This window comes from Gymnoscopelus braueri (genome assembly GCF_963280865.1).
Source record: "Gymnoscopelus braueri genome assembly, chromosome: 17".
NCBI lineage: Eukaryota > Metazoa > Chordata > Actinopteri > Myctophiformes > Myctophidae > Gymnoscopelus > Gymnoscopelus braueri.
Window position 1 is genome coordinate 30501033 of NC_137617.1, and position 25871 is coordinate 30526903.

At 42.3% G+C, this 25871-nt stretch overlaps 2 protein-coding genes across 8 annotated transcripts in view; one reads left to right on the top strand and one right to left on the bottom strand.

The window, feature by feature from the left end:
- LOC308104867 (rho GTPase-activating protein 44-like) overlaps positions 1-19961 on the top strand; it is a 91903-nt gene extending 71942 nt beyond the window's left edge. For 2 of the 7 annotated variants that reach the window (XM_080455454.1, XM_080455453.1), the window contains exons 14-21: positions 945-1058; positions 2807-2898; positions 4089-4269; positions 7828-8025; positions 9183-9722; positions 11986-12101; positions 12855-13238; positions 15197-19961. In XM_080455454.1, the coding sequence (XP_080311580.1) occupies positions 945-1058; positions 2807-2898; positions 4089-4269; positions 7828-8025; positions 9183-9722; positions 11986-12101; positions 12855-13238; positions 15197-15366 (1795 nt within the window). In that variant the 3' untranslated portion in view covers positions 15367-19961. Of the gene's footprint in view, positions 1-944; positions 1059-2806; positions 2899-4088; positions 4270-7827; positions 8026-9182; positions 9723-11985; positions 12102-12854; positions 13239-13811; positions 13867-15196 lie in introns of all 7 variants that reach the window. The other 5 variants (XM_080455458.1, XM_080455457.1, XM_080455455.1 and 2 more) reach the window with 4 other exon arrangements.
- Positions 19962-20359: 398 nt separating this feature from the next.
- Positions 20360-25600, bottom strand: tex47 (testis expressed 47). Its single transcript, XM_080454971.1, has 9 exons — positions 25414-25600; positions 24039-24111; positions 22968-23071; positions 22793-22857; positions 22253-22331; positions 21974-22096; positions 21525-21672; positions 21057-21116; positions 20360-20479 (listed from the first exon to the last, which is right to left on the bottom strand). Exons 1-8 carry the CDS (start codon positions 25501-25503, stop codon positions 21079-21081), a joined length of 720 nt encoding a protein of 239 aa, XP_080311097.1. The 5' UTR covers positions 25504-25600; the 3' UTR covers positions 20360-20479; positions 21057-21078.
- Positions 25601-25871: the final 271 nt, after the last annotated feature.

The following is a 25871-nucleotide window of genomic DNA, read 5'->3' on the forward strand; positions in this document are numbered from 1 at the left end:
TCGATTTAATAAATAATCAATCGCTACTTTGGGCATGCCATAGGCGAAAGTCTTCAAAAAATATTAAATATGAATAGCCGATCTACAAGTAGCTCTTGTGGATCTGCTATTATTTACATGACACCATTGTGTGATGAAGTATAATATAACACTTTCGATTCGTTGATATATAAAAAATACAAAAATACAAATTTAAAAACTGCGTCTCGAATATTAGATTAATCGAAATAGTAATCAATAGAATAATGGCTAAGAAAATAAGCGATAGTTGGAACCTTACTCCTGCTCCTCTATTCCTCCCTGCACTCCTTCTTTGAAAATGTGAGCACACACTATACTGTAGCAATGATTACTATCCAAATATTTAGCACCTATCTTAACTAAACAATAACACTTACACCAACTTTAAGTGAATAGATTAACATTACTGGGGAGAGGCTCAGAACATGAATGGTGTGTTACTGGCATGCCTCGGCTTTGTTTGTACGTAGCCATTCTATGAACTGTGAAAGGTAGCTGTTGTGGTTACTTTGCACCCGGATAAACTCAAGTGTCTCCTCAGCCGGGAATTACTGGCCTCATATCACTGCCCTCACCCAGGGCAAATAAAGGCAGTGTATGTGTTAAGTATGATCATTAGGGTTGTAGCTATATGAAGTCCCTCGTTGTCGAAATGCTAAGACATTTCTGCCGGATTTACACTTTGTTGTACGACAGTGGCATGCACCGAAAATTGCTTGTGGATGCAAAGCTTGTAGATCTGCTAATTTCGGTGTGTGACACCGTCATGCAACGGAGCATAAATTAGGCATTAAAGAACACTTCTAGACAATCAAAGAAGACACTTTTTTTTCCACCAAAATGAACATAACATTTTAAAAGGTGCTGTGTTACTTGCTTTTTTCTTGTAATACATGCAAACTTATGTACGCTGTTTTTAACAGGTATTTGATCAAATTCCTCGCCAAGCTGGATGAGTACCAGGATGAAAATAAGATGAGCCCTGGAAACATTGCCATCGTCCTCGGCCCCAACCTGCTGTGGATGCACAATGACGGGTAGGGCCATAGTTAATGCTGCCACAGACAATCTACACCAGTATCAATCTACTGGGACAGGATCCCACAGAGCTTGCTTAAAAAGTATGCAAAAAACATACTCAAAGTCAACTGTAGATTCTGTTGTAATCAAAGAAAGCCAGTGCACTCTTTAATGTGCACTGGCTAATAAGCGCCAATTATCATTTCATAAATATATAAAGATAGAAATGAAAAGAGTCAATATTTTAAAGGAACCTAAAACATCAACACAAATGTAAAATCTGACTTGTTAAAGCTGCAATCCGGAATTTATGTTAATGAATAAAATGTTAATCAATCTGTATGGTAGAGTATGTTAATATACAATATAACTAGCACATCTGCAGTGGAGGTGTTCTCCTTACGCCATTGAGGAATTTAGGCCTTGGTGTCATGTAGAGAACACCTACCGGTTGTTAGTCTCGCGTAGCCAGACAACTATTCCACAATCTCTGAATGCTATATAGAGTCTGAAACTACACCTCCCGAAAGCCGAGACAGGAAGCTATCATCTGTTCGTCATTTCTGCAAGCTATTATGCTTAGATGATTTTGATTTATATTACATACATTTGCGCGACTATAAAGACGACACGGAAGTGGGGAGGAGGTGTCACATCCGCTTGATCATTTTCAGAGCTTCCGTGCTCCAGACTGTATGACGGAAGCATTTGAAAATTGTGGGAGGCAACAGTCTGGCTCGCGAGACTGACCGGTTGGCAAGTGGAGGTAATATAATGCTCAGTGCGTACTATATTGACAGAGAGTTCTCCTGTTCACTGAGCCTTATCCACAGTGCCGACATGTACCATTATGCACGTAAGGTTCTCAGTGGACATATTTAAGCCTAATTCAGACAACCCATGTGAGGCAGATTTTTTGGCTCATTGATGTAATTTGGGACGTTGCACAGTCTATGAGGCATTTGTCTGTTACCTCCTGATATTTCTACCGGATCACACCGTTGTCATGGACCCAGGATGCTTGTTAGTGAGCTGATGTATTGAGTATAAATGCCCAGAGCTGTGAGCCGTGAGCCATAGCTTGTCTTACACAATATAAACTAGGTTTTACAGCCAATAATAGACTGTAGCTGCAGACTGCAGGAGGAACGTGAAGGAAGTTGAACATCCAAATGTTTCGCGAGTTGGTTGGGTTACTTCGTTCATGTTCTGCAGTTACATTTGAAACACTGCTTGTACTGTAGTTCTTCCACCGCCCAGTGATGTCAAAATACGTAATTGGATGGTGGATGTAAACTAGGCTGGTGTCATAGATATGCCATTATGACAAATGACAAAAAACAAATGGAAATGATGTTGAAAATTGGTAAAGTGTTCCTTTAAAGCATCTACTCTCCAACATGTCTAATGTTTAAGAAATTAAATTGAATATCACTGGGTGGTACACTCAGCTCGGAGACTTCTGTGAAACTCCAACTGTGTTTCCATTAGTGATAAACTATGATGACTAAGCAGCTGAGGGGTGAAGGAGACTCCGTAATCTCATGTAAATCTCCAAGCCCCTTTTACCATTGGCTAACTTTTAATTAGTATTTTTAATGTCCTCGGTTTTCAAATTGGGCTTTTAATTTTCTCATTTTAAACTATAACATTTTGAAGGATACGTCCGTGTCTCAGCCTTTAATTCGCATAATCCTGCCGGCCCAATTTCACTCCAGGCTCTCTCGTCTGTCTCTCCTCTATTTCCACCCACCCGTCTCCGCAGGAACATCACAGAGATGATGACGACTGTATCCCTGCAGATCGTTGGCATCATTGAGCCAATCATCCAGCATGCCGACTGGTTCTTCCCTGGAGGTGAGGAAGGCAACGAGAGTGATGGATCATTGTCTATCTTACTGCCGGTGTTGCCAAGTCCACTTATGTTTTGGGCTTGTTTCTAAAGTGTAGTGGCTTATTTCGGCTTCCCCCCTAAGGTTGTTTAAACCAGTGGTTCTCAAACATTTTCATGTCAAGGAAATTAATTATGTATTTGTCTGCGGACCCCCATCCGAATATAATTTGTGCCAGGGACCCCCATACAAGATTTGTGTAGATAAAATATTTCAAAAATATTTCAAATATAAATAAATAAAAATCAAGATGTTTTGAAACGGGAAACCGAGAACTTCTGTTTCCCAGACTTCTGACACCCAATAGTTTGCAGTCCAATAGTTATCTTACTGGTTACCACAAAATGTGTTGCGTTACAGTTACTTGGCCTCAGTTACTTTGTAACACGTTAGTCCCGACTAGGGGTGGGACGATATCGCGATATATCGCGATACTTCCTCCCGCGATAGATAATCGATTTACTGCTGAAAAATATCGATATACTTTTTTTAAAAACAAATTGATACATTTTTTTCCCGACTCTGTATTTGTGTGATGAGGATTTTTAACTGTTTGGTGCTATTTTATGTGTTTATGAATTGAATACAAGGACTATCGCGATATATCGCCACAGATATCGTATCGTGAGATACCCATATCGTCCCACCCCATCCCGACACTGCATTTCCATGTTGACAATACTATTTACTATCTTCAATGCTTGCTCACTGGCAAATGTAACACACACTATTATACAACTGTGTTCTTGCGTCACTGTGTAGAAAGTTACCCTTATGTCGTTTTTAACCTTTAGAGAGCAACTGCCTTTAGAGAGTGGACTGCCTCTTCTGGTCTGGTGTTGTAAATGTGAACCTAGGATTTATTCGGTACAAAATGTATTGTCCAATGAGAGTCAGAGGTGGGGGTGGGGATCCCTTAGGATTGGTTTAGGGAAATTCTAATCCCCTCCCCCTTGAAATCGCCTATACTGGAGGCAATGTCAGACTGAAGCTCCACGCAGCTTCAGTCTGACAATCAGGCTAGCAAATTCATACATTTGGCCTGGTATTGAGTTACATCTGTGTGCTTTTCAAGTTTGAAACATTATGAAGGCAGTTGTCAATTTCTTTACAGAAATATCATCACATTTATTCATTCCCGTCTGTTTTTGTCAGAGATCGAGTTTAATGTCACAGGGAACTATGGCAGTCCGGTGCACACCAACCACAATGCCAACTACAGCACCATGCCATCGCCAGACTTGGACCAGACTGACCGCAGGCAGAATGATCAGATCCGAAGGCCACTCAGCGTCGCCACTGACAACATGATGCTGGAGTTTTATAAAAAGGATGGGTAAGAGAACCTTAAAATTATTCAGTCTTTCAGTTTGGGCCGTGGACACACATTATAGTGTTTTCATAACAGTTAGAATTTGTTCTTCTCTCCTTTCAAATTTCAGTGAAGAAAGATGCAAATACTTGGCCTCTACTCTTAGAAAACTAATTATGTCCAATTTACTGTATGTCCAAGGATTGCCACTTAAGTCTTACTTATATAGAAACTAGAAGCTTCAAACTTGTTATTCAGTCAGTCCCAGACATTCTGGCATGATTGTGTGTCCACCTTAATTATCTTTAGCATTGTCATTTCAACCATCTCATTGACTCTAACCCCCGATCCTGTCACCCGCTGAAATTGACAACAAGCCAGTCTGACAACTCCCAGAACCCATGTGATGCACTTATTCCCTCATTCAACACCAATCTTAACCAGGCACTTTGAAGGTTTTTGTTGTTATTGTTTTTAATCAGTTTCTTTTTTTGCCAAAAAACTAAAAAGTTTTGCCTAATTTGGTCGAGAATGGACTTCTCGACCGGTGCAGGAATTGAACTTGGCGAGGAGTTTGGGTTTGCCCGTTGGAGGGACAAGGAGAATATCACATTCCTTCTTATCTACCTGCCTTCCAGCCTTTTAAGAAGCTTAGTGAGTGAGCTGAGAGTGAGAGACAATGGAACAAATAAATGGGACATGGTAGTGAAGTTTATACTGTGATGGGAAATCTGGGAAATCTGGAAATCCTGAAGCAAGAATGGAGGATTAGTTAAATCAAATCATTATGCCTCTGTCCGCCTGTCTCCTTCTCTCCCTAACTCTGTCCACCTGTCTCTCCTTCTCTGTCTGTCTGTCTGTCTGTCTGTCTGTCTGTCTGTCTGTCTGTCTGTCTGTCTGTCTGTCTGTCTGTCTGTCTGTCTGTCTGTCTGTCTCTCTCTCCCTGTGTGTGTGTGTGTGTGTGTGTGTGTGTGTGTGTGTGTGTGTGTGTGTGTGTGTGTGTGTGTGTGTGTCTCTCCCTGTGTGTGTGTGTGTGTGTGTGTGTGTGTGCGTGCGTGCGTTTATGTCTGTCTGTCTGTCTCTCTCTCTGTGTGTCTCTCTCTCTCTCTTTCTCCCTCGCCTCTCTCTCTCTCTCTCTCTCTCTCTCTCTCTCTCTCTCTCTCTCTCTCTCTCTCTTTCTCTCTCTCTCTCTGTGTTCTTTAATAGGCCCTTGGTCTTATCAGGCCCTGCTCTGCAGAATAGTCAGGCTGAGCCCAGCAGCACTGGGACCAAGTAAGCCTGGCTAATTAAACCTGCCTGGGTCTGTGTCGGCCCCAATCAATAGAGCTTGCCTTTCATTAGAAACACATACCACATCCAGAAGCAGCTGGCTCTTCTGCTCTGAATGAGTTCAGACTGAAAAGTGCCTATTTTTTTATTTTTATAATAGTTTTCTTGCTTGGTCAGAAATAACATACATTAACTTAAACCTAAAGTGATATTTCACTTTTGGATTGCTTTTATCTTTTTAGTGCACATCGCTTTCTAGATTCATGATTCATGGTCAAAATGTAATGCCGGGGGCTGCAGCTCTGGGGAACTGCAGTCAGCACCACCTTCTTATAGTTGCGGGAAATGGAAATGAGACTAGACGTAATGTCATTCTGTGTCTGCTTGGATCGAACATCAAAAAGTTAATTTGACTGTTTTGTGTATATTATACTGAGAGCTGAGTATAAACATCTGACAGCCTGTGGTGACAACAGCAAGACATCCAGTATCTTGGTGTCAAGTACAGTACATAAAACTATAGGGATTATTCATTTGTGAATTGTGTTTTTATACTTTTGCTACTCTCTCTGTCTCTCTGTGTGTGTGTGTGTGTGTGTGTCCTCTCTCTCTCTCCTCTCTCTCTCTCTCTCTCTCTCTCTCTCTCTCTCTCTCTCTCTCTCTCTCTCTCTCTCTCTCTCTCTCTCTCTTGCTCTTTCTTTTGCTCCCTAAAGTGTGTTGCAGTTAGCAAATGCTAAAATAACTTGAGGGACATTTATCACACACACTGCAGGCAACCACTTATATTAACTAAAGCTTTAGAATAGTTGCAAGTAATTTCTTCTACATTTGTCTTATTTTCTGAGGATGGGGTGGATTTCTGGGATCCACCGGGAAACTTTGACCTAATTAGCACTAAATGGAGCGATAATTTGCTTGCTGGGCAGGATGTGCTTGACGCACCTCTGGGAAGGCACATTTTCACCCCCCAAATCCCTCTCCTCATTACCGTCAGCATGACTCACATCCCTTCCTACCAACACCAGCAGCCTGGCAGCCCAGTGTTGCACCAAAATGTGTGACCTATTACATTGCGCAATGTCAGCGGTCTCGCAGCAACAAATTTACAGAAAATGCAAAACGTGCAACATCAAATATTATGTTATTCCTCGGGTTGGTGTGGATTTGCGGAGAATTCACAACCGTGACTCCTAGTGTCACATAATTCGATTGGTCACCAATATTGGTGAAACATCACCTTGCATCCCACTCCCCGCTGCCTCACCATCTTAGCTTTCAAAGCTCATGTATGTGACCTGCCAAACTCCCACCAACGCTTTAATAAAGACGCTCTGTGTGGGCGAGGGCAGGGCTCTTTCTCATGATCTGTATTCCTCTGCTCATTTCTGCTTGTCTCTGTTCTGACACAAACGCAGCATTAGGAAGATACAAAGGTACTGTACTTATTTTCTTGTCTCCCCCCCCCCCCACTCGCCGTCTTTTCACCGGTGTTGTCTCAGCCGCACGTTGAAAGAAACTGTCTCTTTTGTCATTTTGTCTCTTTAGTATTCCATTCAGGTCTGCTTGAAGTGACACACTTTGACACCGGTATAGTTCAGTGTTTCCCAACAGCGGGGTGACAGAGTGGAGGTGACTGGCTGGTTGTCAAGTCCCCCGTGGGAACAAAGCAGGCCTTTCTATCTCGTTTGCTTAACCAGCATCTTTTCAATGTCACTGGATACACATGTTTTGATGAGTTCAAACACCAAGCTGTTAATACAAAAGTCTTTTGTTGCTTTCATTTAGAGACAACCATGTACATACATTGTATTGGATGATTCCTGTTTTCATGTGATTGCCTGATGTTTCTCTAACCTGAAATTTGCTATATTTAGTGCTTACATGATTCGATTACTTTCAGGCTAAAGAATAAGCTGCATATCACATAAAACCCCATCAAAACATGACAAGAGAAAGGGGAGTTATCCTTTAATGTCCCATTTACCGTGTTGGTGATGTGTCCTTGTCATTTCCTGCTCTGGAGCCTAATTACAACCACACACAAGGCTCTGTGGGATGATTAGTGATATTGTCCCCAGTTGCTGACCTGGGGGTCGGTTTAGGCATGGTTTTAGTGAAGGCCAGCACTGAAGGGAGAGGAAGGCTGATCCTTAGTCGGCAGTACCCAAGGGCTGCTCCATTCCAGACGCTCCGTGTAGGGTTTGACTCCTGACCTTGCACGCCCATGCACCCACCCACCCACCCACAAACCCATGTGACCACAACTTGGCCCTGAATTTGACTTGGCTGTTGATCTCTGTCCCCCAATTGCAGCATGGGTGTGAGGGTGATGGACACTTCTTGGGTGTCACGCAGGGGCTCGTCTTCTGCGCAACGCAAATCCACCTCCACGCCTCCGAGCGTGCAGCCCCCCGCCCCACCCAATGACGGGCTCGTCCCCGAGCAGGCGGGGGAGCTCTCTGCGTCCCCCTCCCCCACCCCTCCTCCCGCTAGCAGCAGTGACCGAGCCAGGTAAGGCCGCGGTGCCCTGTCCTCCGCTTGCCCCCTCCACCATACACACCCCCCCCCCCCTACCCAGTGTGCTGCTCCCTCACAGTGCCGCTGCGACTGACCCGCCACAGCAGCGTTGTCTCTGCGCTTCAACCCGTTTACCTGTCTGTAATACACCTGCTGGCTCATGTTGAAATCCCCCTCCACCCCGATGTTTTGCATCTCTCGACGCATGTCCTTATGAACTTACCCTGACTTTCCGAATGTTCTTTAAGTCAGTGTTGTTATTTGTAAGCGTCACATATGTACAGTAAAGTCCTTGGTGGTGTCATTAATCTTTTGCCTTAGTTATCTTCATATTGCCAAGCCATTTCAGGTTGGTTGATCTTGAAGTGTCTCACTGGGAGGTTGCTTTTTATACGGCGTGGCTCTGCAGGAGGCTAGCTGTCTTTTCTGTAAGAGGGTTGACTGTGTCTTTGTCTGTCTGTGTGTTTGTCCGGGGATAATCTCACAAACAACTGGACCGATCAGCGCCAAACTTCGTATGCCCACTGTTAACTACCTCCACGCACATGTTTTATATTTTCAGAAATACAGTGTGTATTGTAACTTTCATTGTTCAATGGAAGTCAAAGGGGGTCGGATTGGGCTGAAACCTTACAAAGAATTCCCAGGCTGTGTGTTGTGTTCTAGAAAACAATTCTAGAAAACAAATTGACGGGTTTAGCCATAGTTTGTTACAGCTCAAGCTTTCTAGGACGTGCTGCATGTGCATGTCTTTCATGCCTTTTTGACATCGTTTTGACGTGTCATTTAGCAGCTTTGTAACGCATTGTTGCTAGGCACGCATGCCTCGCTTGCATCAGATAAGGCAATTGATGGAATGCATGCATTTGAAAAATGCCTAAGAATTGTTCTGAGCCGTTTGTAAAAAAGGAAAATGTTTATCTTTCGCGCTGTTCTCCTTCAAGTCCTCCCCCCTCCTTAACATCACAGTGTAAACATTAGAATGGCACTAATTTCCTCCTACACAGCTTCTGAATGAGCAACCACAAACCCAGTATTTCCCACTGGCCTCCCCCTCCACGCCCCAATGATTATCGCATTCACTATTAAACATTAACATTTGACCACCAGATCAGTTCCCCATGAAACTTCTGACATTCTTATCATTGCAGCTCGGATGACGCGTCTTCCAATTGGTCGGACTCCTGTTATGCCTACCCCTCCCCAGAGGAAGAGAGGCCCCCTCCCCCTTATCCCTCTTCCTCCTCTTCCTCTTCCTCTTCGTCTTACCCGCTCCCTCACCACCATGTCTATAGCCGAGCACCTGCGTGTCCGCGTCCCGTCGCTCCCGGTCCCGAGTCTGTGCCCCCGGGCCCCTCCCCTCCCCCCCGCTGGTACGGCTACAGCCCTCCCCCGCTGCCACCCCTCTGCCCCTCCCCCCAGCCACAGCTTGACATCAACTCTAACCCCAAGCCCAGCTCTCTGCACCTGCCCAAACGCTCCTCCCTGTCCGACCCCTCCGCTCCGCATGCGTCCCTGTCCGAAACTAATGCCTCCTCCCTCCACACCAAGACGCCCCACGTGCTAACTCGTCCTGACCCGCTCCCAACCCCGGGACTGCCACCCACCCACCCCTCTAACACCCCCCAACCCGTTCCCCCTCCGTGGGCCGCCTGTGCCTGTACCCAAGAGAGAGGACCCAGGCTGAATAGGTAAATACGGATCCTCAACTGTGGACGCCTTGAGCTGTGCACACCTCCTGACAACACTATGAACACATCAACATACAGTTGCACATGCGCACACATACAGAGGCCCCAAAGGGCCCCAAAGGTTTGAAGAGATGGGTAAACTGTCGCAGTTTTGCAAATTCTTGTGAGATGGTAAATGGTAGTCTTGACATTCTTTAGACCATAGGAAGTTTTGTGTAGTACTTGAACAATAAATATGACCTCAAGCGGCTTGATGGTGGCGCTATAACAATGAACTTTATGTTTTGGCCTATAACCTTTGAACTCTCACAATCTCAAGTTCTTTTCCTGGATTCTGTGGGTCCAGATGAAACTATCCATGTAAGTCACAGCTATTCCCATCTGGATATATTTTTTTTAACACAAGTACATACATAGACCAAATACAACAACCATCGGGAAATCATCAAAAAAGTTGATATAATGTCTATTATACCTAAAATATACCCTGAATCTGACTATAAATTTCAAGTTGTTTGTCCAGTCATTACAAAACTCACAGGATATGTTTCCTATAACACTCACTATTGAACCGTGTAAATTTATTTTGAAGGGCACCATCAGTTCCAAACATGAGCATGGGCCTGGTGCAAATTTGTCCATAAATCAATCACAGTTCTTCCAAACGCCATCAGATCAAACTTGATGGATATGTTTCATTAAGCTGTTGAAACAGGTTCCCAAAAGGTTTTTGAAATTGAGCAGTGGAGGGGTGACGTCATTCCCAAAAAAGGGCATGGCATGGCATAAATTTGGCCTTAATTGAATGAGCGCCTGTCCAATCGTCGAAAAACATGTTAGATATCGTTAATACAGGTGTCAGAGACACCTGTATTAACGTGACACCTGTATTAATGTCAAGTCAAAGTGTCTCCTTGGTGTAAAACAATCATGGATAAAAGACAATTTCCACAACTTATTTTCATTGTGGTCCTCTCTCAAACAAGGTGGCAACCCACGTGTGTGGCAATCAAGTACTAATTAATAAATAAAAGCAATTTACATCTCAAAGAAATAGCCAATTACATTGTATAAAAGAAAAAAGGCATAACTTACATAGGAAACTTATGTTAATTCATCATCATCATCAAATATCATTTTGTTAGATTTTTAAACCTTCCGTTAATGCAGTTGCTAGATCCAAGCTGTTCCATTGTGAAGCACCTATGGAATAGCTTACCTTATTTTAACCCATTTCTTCAGATGCTATCCTCTGCCTGTGTTTCAAAGTGATGTCTTTCTATCGTGGAAATAAAAGTCCTTGCTGAGCTGCAGCGTTCACCGCAGCTTGTCATTATCAGTTCCATCTTTAATTTCACAGCCATATACAATACTATTGCACTCCATAACTTTCCATGTTGCCAGGATATTCTGCAGATGGTTGCTAAGCAACAAAGAAAATCCAAAGCTGTCAGTGAATTGCATTATAGAAGTGGGCGTCTCTGACTCATTCTTTATCGGGCTCACTTACCTCTCAGTGGTGGTGGTGGTGGAGTGAGAGAACGGTTACCAAGGGTGCACAGCACACCGGTCCTTGCGAGGTGCCAGCCAACGGATTAAACACTAAAGAATAAAATAATGTAGCCGCACACACTCGTAGCTGCCGATGCCAATAATTTATTGTAGACACAGAGTGGAAACACACCAATGTTTCGGACAGACTAGACTGCCTTCTTCAGGGGGAGTGAGAGAACGGACATGAAATTGAACCAAGCAGGGAAATTAAAGAAAAACATGGAAGGCAAGATTACGCTTCAATCAGCGGCATATGCCTGATATTGGGTGTAAAAAAAAAATCCTTAATTTGCATTTCTCGTCTTCAAACCCCTGCAGTCTCTATCACCCATCCCTGTCTCATCTGCTGTCAGTGGGCTGGGACATTTGGAGCTGGGGGGCTGTCAAATCAACCGCATGCATAAATTCAATATGTTGTTGACCTTCAAGCCCTCTCTTCGTTGACATTCTGACTGCACTACCCAAAAAAGAAAATCCATTAAGCCATCAGGGTGTACTTGGAATTGTTTGTATTCACTTGCTTCTGCTACATTGCAATATATAGAGAGCATTTGTCAGTCTACTACAGTGGTCACTCAGAGCGTTTGACATTGAACTGCGGGTGCCATTGTGTTTCTTTAAAGTGGTCATTAATAGGGCTGACGTGTGAAGGAGGAAAATGCAACAGGGGGGCAACCTGTTATTTATGGTTGTTTTTCTCCTTCACCAGTACGCTTAAGAACAAGGAGCTGTCACCAGTCATTGGCCAGAAAGGCCTCCAGGGAATGGCGACCTCTAGTGGACAGGCACTGCACTCTGACCACAGCCCGCTCACCCTGAGAAGAGGTAATGTGTGTGTGTGTGTGTGTGTGTGTGTGTGTGTGTGTGTGTGTGTGTGTGTGTGTGTGTGTCTGTCTGTCTGTCTGTCTGTCTGTCTGTCTGTCTGTCTGTCTGTCTGTCTGTCTGTCTGTCTGTCTGTCTGTCTGTCTGTCTGTCTGTCTGTCTGTCTGTCTGTCTGTCTGTCTGTCTGTCTGTCTGTTATTTTCAGGCAGACAAACCTGGTGCGGTATAGTCTAAGAATAGTCTACATTACGGTGTAGACTAATGGGAATCCTTAATAAACAATAAACAATTATCATAAAACCCTCATTAACAGTGCCTCATTATGTCTTTTTGAAGGCCAAGCTGGAATAGTTTGCATTCTGTTTTGAATAAATACAAATAATTAGGCCTTGTTTGCTACAGGGCTTATTTTCTTATCAATTTACAACAAGATAATCTGTACAGGACAATTAATGTAAGTAAAACACTGCACATAAAATAAATCACAGCTTCAAATATCACGTTTGAGATATTAACGGATGTAATTGCCGTCACAGTACAAAACACGAAACTCTTTTAGGCATATATTTACCATATACTTTATTTTTCTGCATGGCAATGCCTATGGTAAACACAATCTTAAACACAATGGCAAGCATTAATAACATATTCATACATAGCAATCATAAGTTTGTCCGGTAATTTGCACGATAGCAAGAGTGAGAGACTCTCACTGGACGATGTCCCATTCTCTTGTTGGTTCTGGTCTCTCCACAGCTAAGAAGCTGGCTCCCATCCCACCTAAGGCGCCTTACTGTCAGACTGGAGCCATATCTGACCAATCCACAGGCCAGCCATCCCCGGTCAGCCTGTCGCCCACCCCTCCCAGCACCCCCTCCCCATACGGTTTTACCTACCCCCAGGGCTACGCCACCATCGGTTCTCCGGGACAGTCACAGATAGCCACCACCCCGTCCCTCTCCTCCCCGCCCTCTCTGGCCGGCACTCTCACCAAGGCCAGAACCATCCCCAAGCCACCGCGGCAGAGACCCAGCTTACCTCCCCCCCAGCCCCCTACCACGCCAGGCACCAGCCCCCAGCCACTAGAACACTCCTCGGGGCTGCTAGATGGCCTTTCTCCAGGAGAGAGCATGTCCACAGGTAAAGGCTTGGTATGGCTTCGCGGACACTTAACTCAGTCGCTCTCTCACACACACACACACACACACACACACACACACACACACACACACACACACACACACACACACACAAACACACAAACACACACACACACACACACACACACACACACACACACACACACACACACACACACACACACACACACACACACACACACACAGAGTTACAGACCTCTGCCATGTTTGGTACTCAAGAGCAAAAAAATTAAATAGTTATCTTAACTTCAGGAAGTTACACAAATGTGAGCGAAAGAAAAGAGTGCACCAGAACCAAACTTTGTAAGCATATATCAATGCTTAAGATCTAAGTGTAAGCATAGTGTAGTGTAGATTATGGTAAGTAGCACCAGACTGATTTTTCTCATAAAACATGAATGATATTCATTGGTTTATGTTATAGTAGCAGAGTTCATACTGTTCTGTAAAATAAGTTGGGTTGACCACTAAATCACTGGTACTATAGGTGCTAACTGCTATCTCTGACTCTTCTTCCCCCTCTTGTCCACAACTGTCATGGTCTTACTTACAGCGGTATGAGCCCAGAGGTTCATTGTGGTTCTGTGTGTAAGAGAGATTTTTCTAGGGTAAGCAGGAGTTTGCTGTTGCATACTAAAGACTCACCTCCCTCCACATCCCCACCAAACCCCCCTCTGTCATCTTGGCTGAATGTGGAGCTGGATCCTCACGCTCAAGAGCAGGGTGAAGTTGCCCATAGACGCGGGTCTGGGATCAGTTTCCTAATTGCTGCAAAAATGGTTGAGCTTGGGAGGAGGAGCTGATCCTTGGCTGGTGCTGGATGGCAACCTCACCCTACTGTAGATGCTCTTTATGCAGTATGCATATATCAGTATACATGACTTGCTATTATGTATAAGGTTTATATGTCCACAAACCCCATTTTGCCGGCCGTTGCATGGTGGCTGAGACTGATGCAATGCATGGCTTACAGTACATGGCCGTGTCCATTGGACCATCTACTGGAATCAGCCCCAGGACAGAATCCGTTTCTCCCAAACACCCCCCCTCCCACAGTGCTCCCTCCCTTATAAAGGCCTCTTCCAGCTGCCATCCCAGCTTATACAGTCACTGACCCCATCGGCGAGCCACCCACCCACCCATCCCTGAGCATAACCTCTCCACCCCACAACCTTGTGCGTCACTCACCCTCCTCACACACACGCACACACACACACACACGCACACAGTCACACACACACACACGCTCACATACTGGCCTCCGGTTGTTGTCTGTCACAGTTGTTACACCGTGGATGTTGTCATTCTCACAGCACCTTGAGACCAAAGACATTGCGAATTCTTCTCAATGCAAAGACGCAAATAGTCACAAATTTGCACCGTGCAGCACAAAGGACGCAAATGACATCACAAAAATGTTGCATCATTCACAAAAGTTGAAATATTCCAACTTGAGCTAAATAATTGGTACGAGTAACGCAAATAAACTTTGCACGAATGAAGTGAGGCAAAATTCGCTTTGTGTCCAGTGTGAACACACCATTAGGGTTTTTAGTGCAATTGATTTTTTCTTCCAGTAATATTCATTGATATCTGCTCATGTGGAAGACAGGTGCAAGTGTCACCTACTTGTCTGTTGTTCTGATACTGTATATTGTAACTATGGTCTGGAAGTGATGATGACCCATATGCTGTGTGTAACTGTCTCATTCAGCATCAATGAAGCCACCTCTGAAATGATATGTTTTACTTACGTCAATACTTGTTTTGTAACCATTGCATACTTCCTTTCTTTGCTTTCTCTCTCTGTCTCTCTCTCTCTCTCTCTCTCTCTCTCTCTCTCTCTCTCTCTCTCTCTCTCTCTCTCTCCCCCTCTCCCTCTCCCTCTCCCCACTGCTCTCCTCTTATTTCCACTCGCCTCTTCCTCTACCCTGCCAGACTCTTTCTGCAACCTGGACATACCTATCATCAACGTTGAACTGGACGGCATTTTCGACGAGCCCTACATCAGCCCCTTCAGGAACTCAGTGGCGGTGGTCGAGTCGACCAACGGCGGCAACAGGTCGGCCGAGTCGGAGGAGGAGGAGACGGAGAGTACTGTGCTATGACACGACGAGTTCCTGTTACCTCTGACATGCCACACCACCACCGCCCCACCATCACTCTGACACCCTGCTTAACATCTTGCTCACCAAAGGGACAAAGGGACATCTCGGTACAAGTGGGAACCCCACAGGTGAATTTGGCTCTCATCTTCACTTCTACAACCTGTACTCGACTCCCGGCAAGACTGACTTAAATACAATAAACATGAATAATATCAAATAGGAATCAAATACAGAGGATCAGTACTCTTGGGCTTTTGGTGGGGTATTCAAACACGCAATGTTATATTATTTATGGCAACATGTCGTTTGATCTGATCTGATTTTCTTTTTTAATGTTTTAATATATTTTATTTTATGTTTTATCTTTCTTTTCTTTGCCTTACAAGAGTCACGTGCAATGTTGCCTTTAACTTAACACTAAAGACTGGAGGCAGGCTTCTGGGAAGGACTGAAGTCAACAATATCACAGTTGTGCACAACTGCTCTGTCACAGTTCAGAGGCTTATTTCCATTCCTCTCACTAAAGGTTATTTCCCTTCCCGTTGATGCTGTCTCAAGTCCCTTCCTAATTTTTGGGAGGATGAGTAGGGGGGTGCAGTGCAAATAGCTAATTTACATGCTCACTTGCCGAATGAATAAACGGTTAAAGATCTGTTATTTTTAGCGAGTGATGCGACAAAGTATGAAATGCTTAATCTCCGTCCCACACCTGAGCGTTCACTGTGAGTGTGCCCTGCGTGCTGTACGTTTATGGAAATTGTGTGTGAGTGTGTCGTGCCCTGTCAGTGTGGTGTGACGTGTCGTATTGTGCTGTACGGCGTGTTGCATCGTCAGTGTTGTCAAGCTTAAATGGGAATGCATGCTTCAGAGCTTAACTACACTAGGAAATATTCCACGGCCGCGCAGAACTTACTGCACGTGCCCAATCAAACTTTCCAGTGGTACATTTACATTGTATTCAATCAGGATATGAAACGCTGAATATTTATTGTTTATACTGTACATCTTCAGAGTATATGATAGGAGTAACGCTATGAATCAAATCATATTTTTTAATTACAGGCAAGCTATACAGACACACCCAGTATTCCTGTATATGGAATGTATTTGGTGATAGAGTACCTTATTTGAGAGCTATGAAATCTATGGGATACATGGCTATATGTGTCACAAGTGGAGAGACACCTGCTGCACAGTACACATCTCACAATGGGTATACAGATGCAAAAGGGGCAAGCGGTTTGATTCACAGAAAAGAAAAAACAAAAGAAAAACAAATTGAATTGACATTTTTATTTTGGCAGCAAGCGGTGTCGCATGGGATTTTTTCCCCCCACTTTTCTACATTGAGCGTAGAGACAGAGGAACTCTTAATAATACTCTGTATCCAGAGTATAACTGGAATGTGTAAGGGAGGGACAGAGCTCTCTCTCTTTCTCTTCTCTCCAAGTGTTCTAAGCTTTAACAAGCATCTGGAGAATTCTCCCTGGCATGGCCCTGCCACCGTGGGGTGCTGCCTCAGCTGTTTGAGAGAGAAATATTAGAGACATTCCTCTGTGTGAGAGAGAGCACATGAGCACAAATGCGCCTGTGCCGTGTCTACAGTAGTGTTAATGGCCCTCACAGCACATTTTATCATATCAGAGAGTCTCACAACGCACATTCTCCGCGCAGAAAAAAAGGTGCAATTTCTATATTTAATTGAGACAGCCGCATGTGTCTTTTTTTTGTTTTTGTTTCTGACAGTGCGTAGATGCAGTTTCAATTGCCCTCCCTTTGCAGTAAGAGGAATCTTTGTGGAGCACTGTATGATCAGGAATGTGTATACTTGTACATTTTGATGAAAGTATTTATAATGTTATATATTCCGAATAGTTTTTACTCGGTCTGAAGAGCTGGGAGTGAATTCCTCAGTACACGACTCATCCATACTGCTTACTCATTAAAAACCATTCAAAGAAAGAGGGACCAGAATTTGTTGCCTTCTGATGGGCTTGCCATGTCTTATACAAACTCATTTGACTATACTGCTTTTTGTCCTGAGAAAGTCTCAACCATCCACTCCTTTTTTGCCTGAGATTCACTACGCTGCTCTACCATTATCTTACTTTGAAATGTGATAAATATTATTCATAAGACTGTAAATACTGAAATTCTGTACATAAATGTACATACATACAGGCGGGATTGATAAATATATATACAACATGTTGTAAGGAAAATATTGATGGAATATATATGTTTGTTTGTTTGTATATATTTGTGTTCTGGTCCTAGCACAATGTTGCCAGATTTACATTAAACACAAAAGTAGGTTTGCTCAAATGTCGACAACAAAGGTTCTACAGTCACTCTAATGACATAGATTCAAGGTTAAATCTATTTTATAGGATTGCTAAATTAGATATTTCTGATAGAGTATAATTGCAGAGTCATTGACACCTTAAAGAGAAACTCAAGGAAAATGCTGCGTCACTGCTGTTTTTCTTTTTAATTTTATTTGACTGTTTATAGGCACACCATAATATCTTCATTTTCACATATAGACTAAGAACTGAGCCGATACGACATCCAAAAATAGCTGTCACTTGGTTTAAATAGAAGGACCACCATTTTATTACATGGAGCCACACAAAAAATGTCTCTCATTTTAGGTACAGGTCACAAGATTCACCATTTCAAAGCAATAACCCAATTCTGAAGAGGTAGTTCCAGAGCAAAAATTATAAAGTGCAATTACGTAATTCACGAGCAGAAAACCTCAGAAATTTTAAATTAGACAATTAGAGACTTTTTTTTTAAATGGCACACTTTGCAACAATTTGGACAATTTATTTGATGTTTTGTTTGTTGTTTTGTACTATTTCAGAGTGAAATTGGTACGACATGAAATTAAATACAATCTCTCAATCTCTACAGTCTTTATTGGTTTGAACACGTTCAAAAAGCAATTTTGGAACTCAGTCGTTTCTAATTGGTCTTGGTGAGATGCGGTCTGTCCCTCCCTGTGTCTGTTTTAATGTGCTGCTCTTTAAGAGTGTGTGTGTGTGTGTGTGTGTGTGTGTGTGTGTGTGTGTGTGTGTGTGTGTGTGTGTGTGTGTGTGTGTGTGTGTGTGTGTGTGTGTGTGTGTGTGTGTGTGTGTGTGTGTGTGTGTGTGTGTGTGTGTGTGTGTGTGTGTGTGTGAGAGAGAGAGAGATTCCAGACAACATTTCCAGTATTTTGTTTTGTTTTTTGTTTTTAAAGCATGCTCTGTGAGGGGTGAATAAAGAAAAGGCCTTTTTCTAATTGAATACTGTAGGTGGAATGTACTGTTGACAGCTAACGATGTTCACCTAATAGGTCATTATATGTGTGTTGTGGATGTAGTTTACAACTGGGTAAATGGGGTTCATAAAGGGTGGAGGGACATTGTACTACGTATGTGCGAAGCAGCATGCTTTTTGACCATGCCTATGAAATATGTCTCATCTTTGGTCCTATCTACACGTGCTTGTATTTATTTTTTATATATGTGAATAGACAAAGAGCTTTGCAAACTTGAAGAATAATTCAGTGCTGTCTTTGACTTATTTTATCCTCTGTGTCACTTTTTTGTTGTTGTTGTTGTTGTTGTATTTGTTGTTGTTGTTGTTCTTAGCACTAACTGCCCATCCACTGTACTCTACTGACACATTGGGTGTCCATTGGATAAATTACATTTTCACCGTGCATTTGAAGACAAGTACATTAACTCCTAGTACAATAACAATGTACTTGAACACTGCACAGTGTTTTACATCTAATATATAGCCAATGAGTAAATGCCAACCAACTCAAACTGTAGCCTGTTGTAAAAAACAATTGAAAATATTTTGCTGACATGATGTAAGAGTGAATGACGATGCACTTGTCACTGTACTGCTGAACAATTCCTCTAAATTAATATAAAAAACATGGTTTGTCTTCCAGTTGACCTGTTAAGTAAGGAAATTAGTGTGATACACAGGTTCAGTGTTGCCCATATGCAGGGTTTGATTTGTAAAAAAAGGAAAAAGAGGGGGGGACACTTTCTCACTACTTTTTGAGAACAAATAATGAAAATAGCCAATCTGCAAGCTCACATGGCATCGCGATAACACGTTATGTACATACATCTACTGATGCCTCTGGAAACATGTGATGTTCCTGGAATCATCAAATTTTGAAAGATTTTGATTGTTAAATTGTGATATTATCAAACACAAATCTCAAATATATCACACATAATCATGTCTACATTTTCCTAAAGAAACTGCTTGTATTTAATTCAGTTTGACCAGAAGCAGGGATAACACATCCGGCCATAAAAATATCAAAAGCCCACCCCCATCCCCCCAGCAAATTGAACCCTGCCCATATGAGTGTTTGTACACCGCGGTGCATGCAGCTATTGTTGGCTAGGAGAACACATTCTCACACAACAGCTCTTTTGCATACAGTAGTTAATGTTGTAATGGGGGCCAAAATAAAAAAGGGAACAAATGTAAGGGATCTTTTCAGGCTTCAAGGCCCTTCGTGTCAAACTGTGATGACTTTAAAACGCAGAGATACAAAAGAGGAACACAGTCTCTCCCAGTCTCCCAACACACTAGTGTATACTGTAAGATCAAAAATAATCCTCATCAGAATGTTTAAACTATTAAAAAAAAAGTTTTATATATATATATTATTTGGAATTTCTGTGTTTTTTCTGGGGTGTTTCGGTAATACATATGAGAAAATAACTGAGAGGGTGCTGCTGACTATGAAGTGACACTAAAAATGTCCAACATTACCTCTCACATTACCTCTCATTACTCACTCACTTGATCAGAAAATGTTAGGTTGATGTAGGCCTAATCACAGCCATAAACCGTATAAGCGTGCCAGGGCAATGCTTGCCTGTGAAATACATCATGGGAATTGTAGAAAATCAACAATGGCCGAAACAGAGATCATTTAGAGATTTTATCTTTTGATATGGATTGTATAGTACATATAGTTACAATAGCATAACTATGACATAACCATCAACAATTAACTGAAATGTACATCAACATGACAAACAGACAATTCCGTGGATCATGGACAATACAGAGACAGTCCAGATGGAGCCTGTAATAAAACAGAAAATAGTGGCCATGTATTACAACCTTCAAGTCTGGTGAGCGTTGGCTTGAAACTGATGGTATCTCAGAGATTACTCTTCGCTGGGAAGCTATAATGTGGCATGTTGTTAGCTCGTAGATTAGTTCTTTGTGGCAAGCGACACCATTGTGTGATGGAGTATAAACTAAGCTGAACTCAGTTGTATTCAAGGTGCATTGGTGGAGGGAGGCTTGGCTTACATTCTGCTTTAAAACAGTAAATCAGACAGTGCCCATGAAAGCAATACTGACCCTTGGCCCGGCATGCAGAGGCCCTCCGGCACCACAAGTGAGTCACAGCATTTGTTAACTGCACAATTGAAAACGTACCCCTCTGACATATTGTACTGCGATCACTATTGAGATGCTTGTCAGAGCATGAAACAACAGATTGCATCATGCAGTGAAACATAGTAGGTATCATGCAAGATAAATTAAAGGTGATACATTCCATATTAATAATAGGGTTCAGATTTCATGCACATGATTAAAGGATGTACAGTATAGATGGATTCTGAAGTGATGCTGACAGATAGGCCACTTACCTTTAATCGTATAGCCAAACTGTTAAACTGTGTTTGGACAGCTGCTTCCAAACACATGTCCTTGAAGCAATCCAAATAACACATAATGTATAGAGTTCAAAATGGAGTAACGTAATTGCCTTTGCCCTTTTTGTGCAATGATATGACAATGCAAAGTTACTCAGAAAGCGGCTTTCTTAAACCAGTACCATTTATTAAAAAAATATATTTAGCCATATATCATAATTATAATATGTGGAGTATCAATCAATGCCAAATTCAATTAACAATACATTAATAATAAAAAAATAAATAAATAGCTAAATAACCATGAATGTTCAGCATCAGTCAATAATGGCAATAATACCAGTCATTATGAAGCCATTTAAGCCCTACTGAGATGCGTCATCATCTTATCTTATTAAGAGCACTTCTCATGTTGTAATAATAACAAAAGTATGCAGTGCTTTATAACACTCAAAGCCTTACCAGAGTCCATGTGGATGTTGAGTGGTGTGTGGTACATATGCAGGTATTGTTGTGGGCTGAGAGGCTCTGCTCTGGCCAACAGCTGCAGCACATCTTCTTGAGGCACAATCAGTTCTGGGACCTCGTCAAGCACTGACCCCGGAAGAGACTTGGCAATCATTGAAAGATAATATTTTTAATATTTTTGCAACATGGATCTGATTTATTTCCATTTCATTCTTTTCTTTTTTTTTCTTTTCACGGTTATAAAAAAAAAGAGGATCATTGAGGTTTATTGTAGCATTGAAGGTAAGAAATGTGCTACAAAAATGAAAGATTACAAAGTGTTAGGTAAAGAATATGAAGATATGTTTTGCCCTTTATTATTTATAATACAGAATACTACGAAGCCCAGAAGAGAAACAACCTGCTGGAGCAACAGTATGGCTCCTGTAGGTAAAGAAACACACCTTCTTGGCTATTTCGGGGTGTTTGCCTAGCTTGCAGAGCAAGGAATGAACTGAGCACACCAGACTCTCTGTGCTTTCCTCCTCACCCTCAGCCCCAAGTGTCCTAGCCTCCATGTCCAGAACCTTCAATGATCCAATCAGTCAATCAATCAGTCAGTCAGTCAAACTCAATTATTAATTGTAATTGTAATTATGATAAGGATATTTCTAATTAATAAAGACATTTTATATGTTTCACAAAAGCAAGGTCGTAGGAAGCTAAAAAGATAAAAATTGCACCTTGTAGCTCCATTGTTGGAACAGTCGGCTTGGGAGATCGTGTGCCATGAGTAGAATCCTGGGAGCCTCCACCAAGGTACTACCAGATGGGGATAGAAGTATTGAACATGGCATGCTCAACATCAAAACTTCAGGGAATGTCTTTGCATCTTGTGTTGGGAGGTAAAGCTCATGAGAATGCACTTTTCAAACATGAGCACCCAGGAGACAGAACCTTTTTAGGTGCCGACTCACAGTAGAAGACACGCTGCTTCAAGGAAAATGTGTAAGTGTGCGTGTCACACTGTAGGGCATATCTGCACTCAGAGGAAATATTCAGTAGTCATGAATGGCTTCAATGGTCAGTGTTAAGTTCAAACCGCAGTTCTGCAGCCAAAACTAACTCACTTATTCATTTCAAGACACCACAGTTAACATCATCATAAAATAAATTCACAACTCCTGACACCAGTACACACGTCAGATCATAGAGCCTCCCCCCCAGATAATGACGTAAAAGCAAAATGGCCAATATGGTCAATACAAGAGTGTAGCTTTTACCAGTCTGCCTGTTGCTGTTTCTCGCTCAGGTTCCGTAGCAGTGAAAGCAGAACATCACTGGAGGACTAAAAGAGAATCAAACAAGTTTTAAGGCTAACATCTCATATAATAAACACTCTATATAACATTTGTCATAGAAAAAGATCTTAAGTAGGTATATCTGGTCCAAACATACCTCAACGACATGAAGTGTACATGATGGGTAAATCAAAAGAAGGCCTGTGATACTGTCTCCTTGGTGTTGCCTCTGCAAGTGAAGGTTCAGCTCCTCATAATGTGCTGCACAGAAATATGCAATAATCAATCAGTTATCAGGAAAACTGGTAAATAAGGAAAACATTAACAGTAAATGAAAGGCTTCTTTATTCAGTTCTTATTAGCCTGCTGTCTTTTTTTTATTTTGAATTACTATTATTATTTATGCTGCTCCAATGTCTGAAGAAGCCAAACAAAAATAGGTTTTACTCTTATGTACCTGCACACAAGATGAAAAATGAAGACCCCCTGTGAACCATACTGTGAGAGAATTCCTTATAAGCACCTGGATATCAAAATCTCCCACACAGTTTTTATGTCTCCTACACTGTAGGAGATTTTTATGTCCAGATGCTATAAGGAACTCTCTCTTTATGGCTTCCACACCTCCATATGGGAACGGGCCCACTGGAAATTACTGTCGGTCCTACAGTAATATCTTGTTCACATGTGGAGGTGTGAAAGTCATTAAAGTAGAACAGGCTTGAAAGACAGTTAACCAAGAAAGCCTGTAAGCAAATAGATTCACAACACATTTGTTTTCACATTATGTAGGCATCACTTGCAGTTTGCAGTGTAGAATGAAAAGATGTTAAATTTAACAAAGAGGTAGTCATTGGATAAATAGCTATTCATCTAACATTTTCCCCTCAAATATATATATTACTGCCAGGAGGATGTGTGTATTATCATTGTGTGTATGGGTGTGTTATCAAAGAGGATTCTATCATCTTTTAGTCACTTCAAGAATGTCTTGGATTATTATATGGGATTTATTAGGGTGACACACTCTGACCAATGCAAATCCATCCTGAGGTTGTTGTTGATGATGGGAGAACAACACAATAGTGAAGCCTTTCCGTCATGAACATGGAACATGGAACATAGTTCTCTTAAGCCTAATATATACCGTATGTTGTCCTACAACCGACGGTGTTAATGAAAAAAATGGCTTTAGTCTTTATTAGTTTTAAAATGGTGGCTGGCTGACCTCCCAAGTCTGTCCTGTTAGTGAGTTGCTGGGGGAGGCGTGCCACGACTATCAGCCGATGTAACAGGAATTTCTGGAGAGACAGAGAGAGAATGGTTATGAGAGGCCCTGTCAAGTGGGAGGACAGGAAGAAAGAATGGAGAAATGACAGTTCAAGTTGGTTAAATCAATTGAATCAGCATGTTCTGTGGTACACACACATGCATGCACATGTGTGCATCGTTATGTGCACGCACGCACGCACGCACGCACGCACGCACGCACGCACGCACGCACGCACGCACGCACGCACGCACGCACGCACGCACGCACGCACACACACACACACACACACACACACACACACACGCACACACGCACACACACACACATCTATATTACTTGTATTTTTTACTAATTTTGTATATTGGTAGCACAGTGGGCAGAGCATGTCACACCACACACACACACACACACACACACACACACACACACACACACACACACACACACACACACACACACACACACACACACACACACACACACACACACACACACACACACACACACACACACACACACACACACACATTATGAACTCGTTCTCATGCTATTCATCGAAAATGTGGAATGCCCTACCAAAAGGAGTAAAGGAGTGTAAAACCCTACTCACTTTCAAAACTGCCCTAAAGATACACCTTCAGGAGGCTGCAATTCGAAAATGGCCCCTGTCTAAGTCTTAACCTACCCCCCCTACCCCCCCCTCCTTCATTTTCCTCTTTTGTATATATATATATATTTTTTTTCTCTCTTCATACCAGTAACCTGAAAGCTGATTGTATGACATTATGTATAGTAGTGTGTATATCTATCTGCCTCTTATATTTCATCATGATTTGTGTGCATGGGGGTCTCATCTTAAACAAGCTTAGTGCTTAATGAGAGTTCCAGTTTAGTAGACCTTGTATTGTGAATTTGTACTTCCATGTACTGTTATGTACTGTCATGTACTATTCTCATGTCTTACTAAATAAACTACATCAATCAATCAACACACACACACACACACACACACACACACACACACACACACACACACACACACACACACACACACACACACACACACACACACACACACACACACACACACACACACACACACACACACACACACACACACACACACACTCTTCTTTCTATTAACATGATCTACAGTACAGTTCTATAATATTGCAATATCACCAATTATGCCATTTGTCAAATACCAGTATTTTTTCTGATTGAATAAGATTTGTCACACAGAGAAGTTATAAAAAGAGTTGAGCAAACACAACATTTGAACTTTGTAAAGTATTTATACTGTTTGCTTTTCTGAAAAAATCATACAAACCGGCTCGTCCTCAGCATACAATAGCTTCCTCTGTGCCATAAGCTGGTGAAATAAACTAGTCCCAGGTTCCTTCTCTCGGTTTTTCTCCATTTCCCCCACTCTTTCTCCCTCTCTCTCTCTCTCTTTCACAATCAAGCACTGAGCGAGTGATTAACCAGGAACAGCAGTGTCTGTTCACTAGACTTGTGTTTACCTCTTTCATAAAAGCTTATATCCTGGATACCTGCCATTGTTTCCCCCTGGTGCTATAAAACCAAGCCTCCCACTCTGTGCCGCAATTACACATAAACAACTAGACACAGTTGTCCCCAGACAGACTTGATATGTAGGTGATGTTGGCAGGTGGGCGGAGGAAGAACATATTGAGTGGGCAGGGAGGATGGCTTAATGAAACTCCAGCCTTGATATAGACTCTCATTCTAGAGACTAGACACTGGTTTCTGAAACTGTGGTTCAGG

What these genes read in the sequence shown, in the direction of transcription:
- tex47 (XM_080454971.1), bottom strand. Translation starts at nt 25,503, where the DNA reads ATGGAGAAAAACCGAGAGAAGGAACCTGGGACTAGTTTATTTCACCAG. An exon ending in AAACAGCAACAGGCAGACTG is followed by an intron (nt 22,332 to 22,792) that starts GTAAAAGCTACA and finishes CCCATCTGGTAG; the next exon opens with TACCTTGGTGGAGGCTCCCA. An exon ending in ACCCCGAAATAGCCAAGAAG is followed by an intron (nt 21,673 to 21,973) that starts GTGTGTTTCTTT and finishes ATGATTGCCAAG; the next exon opens with TCTCTTCCGGGGTCAGTGCT.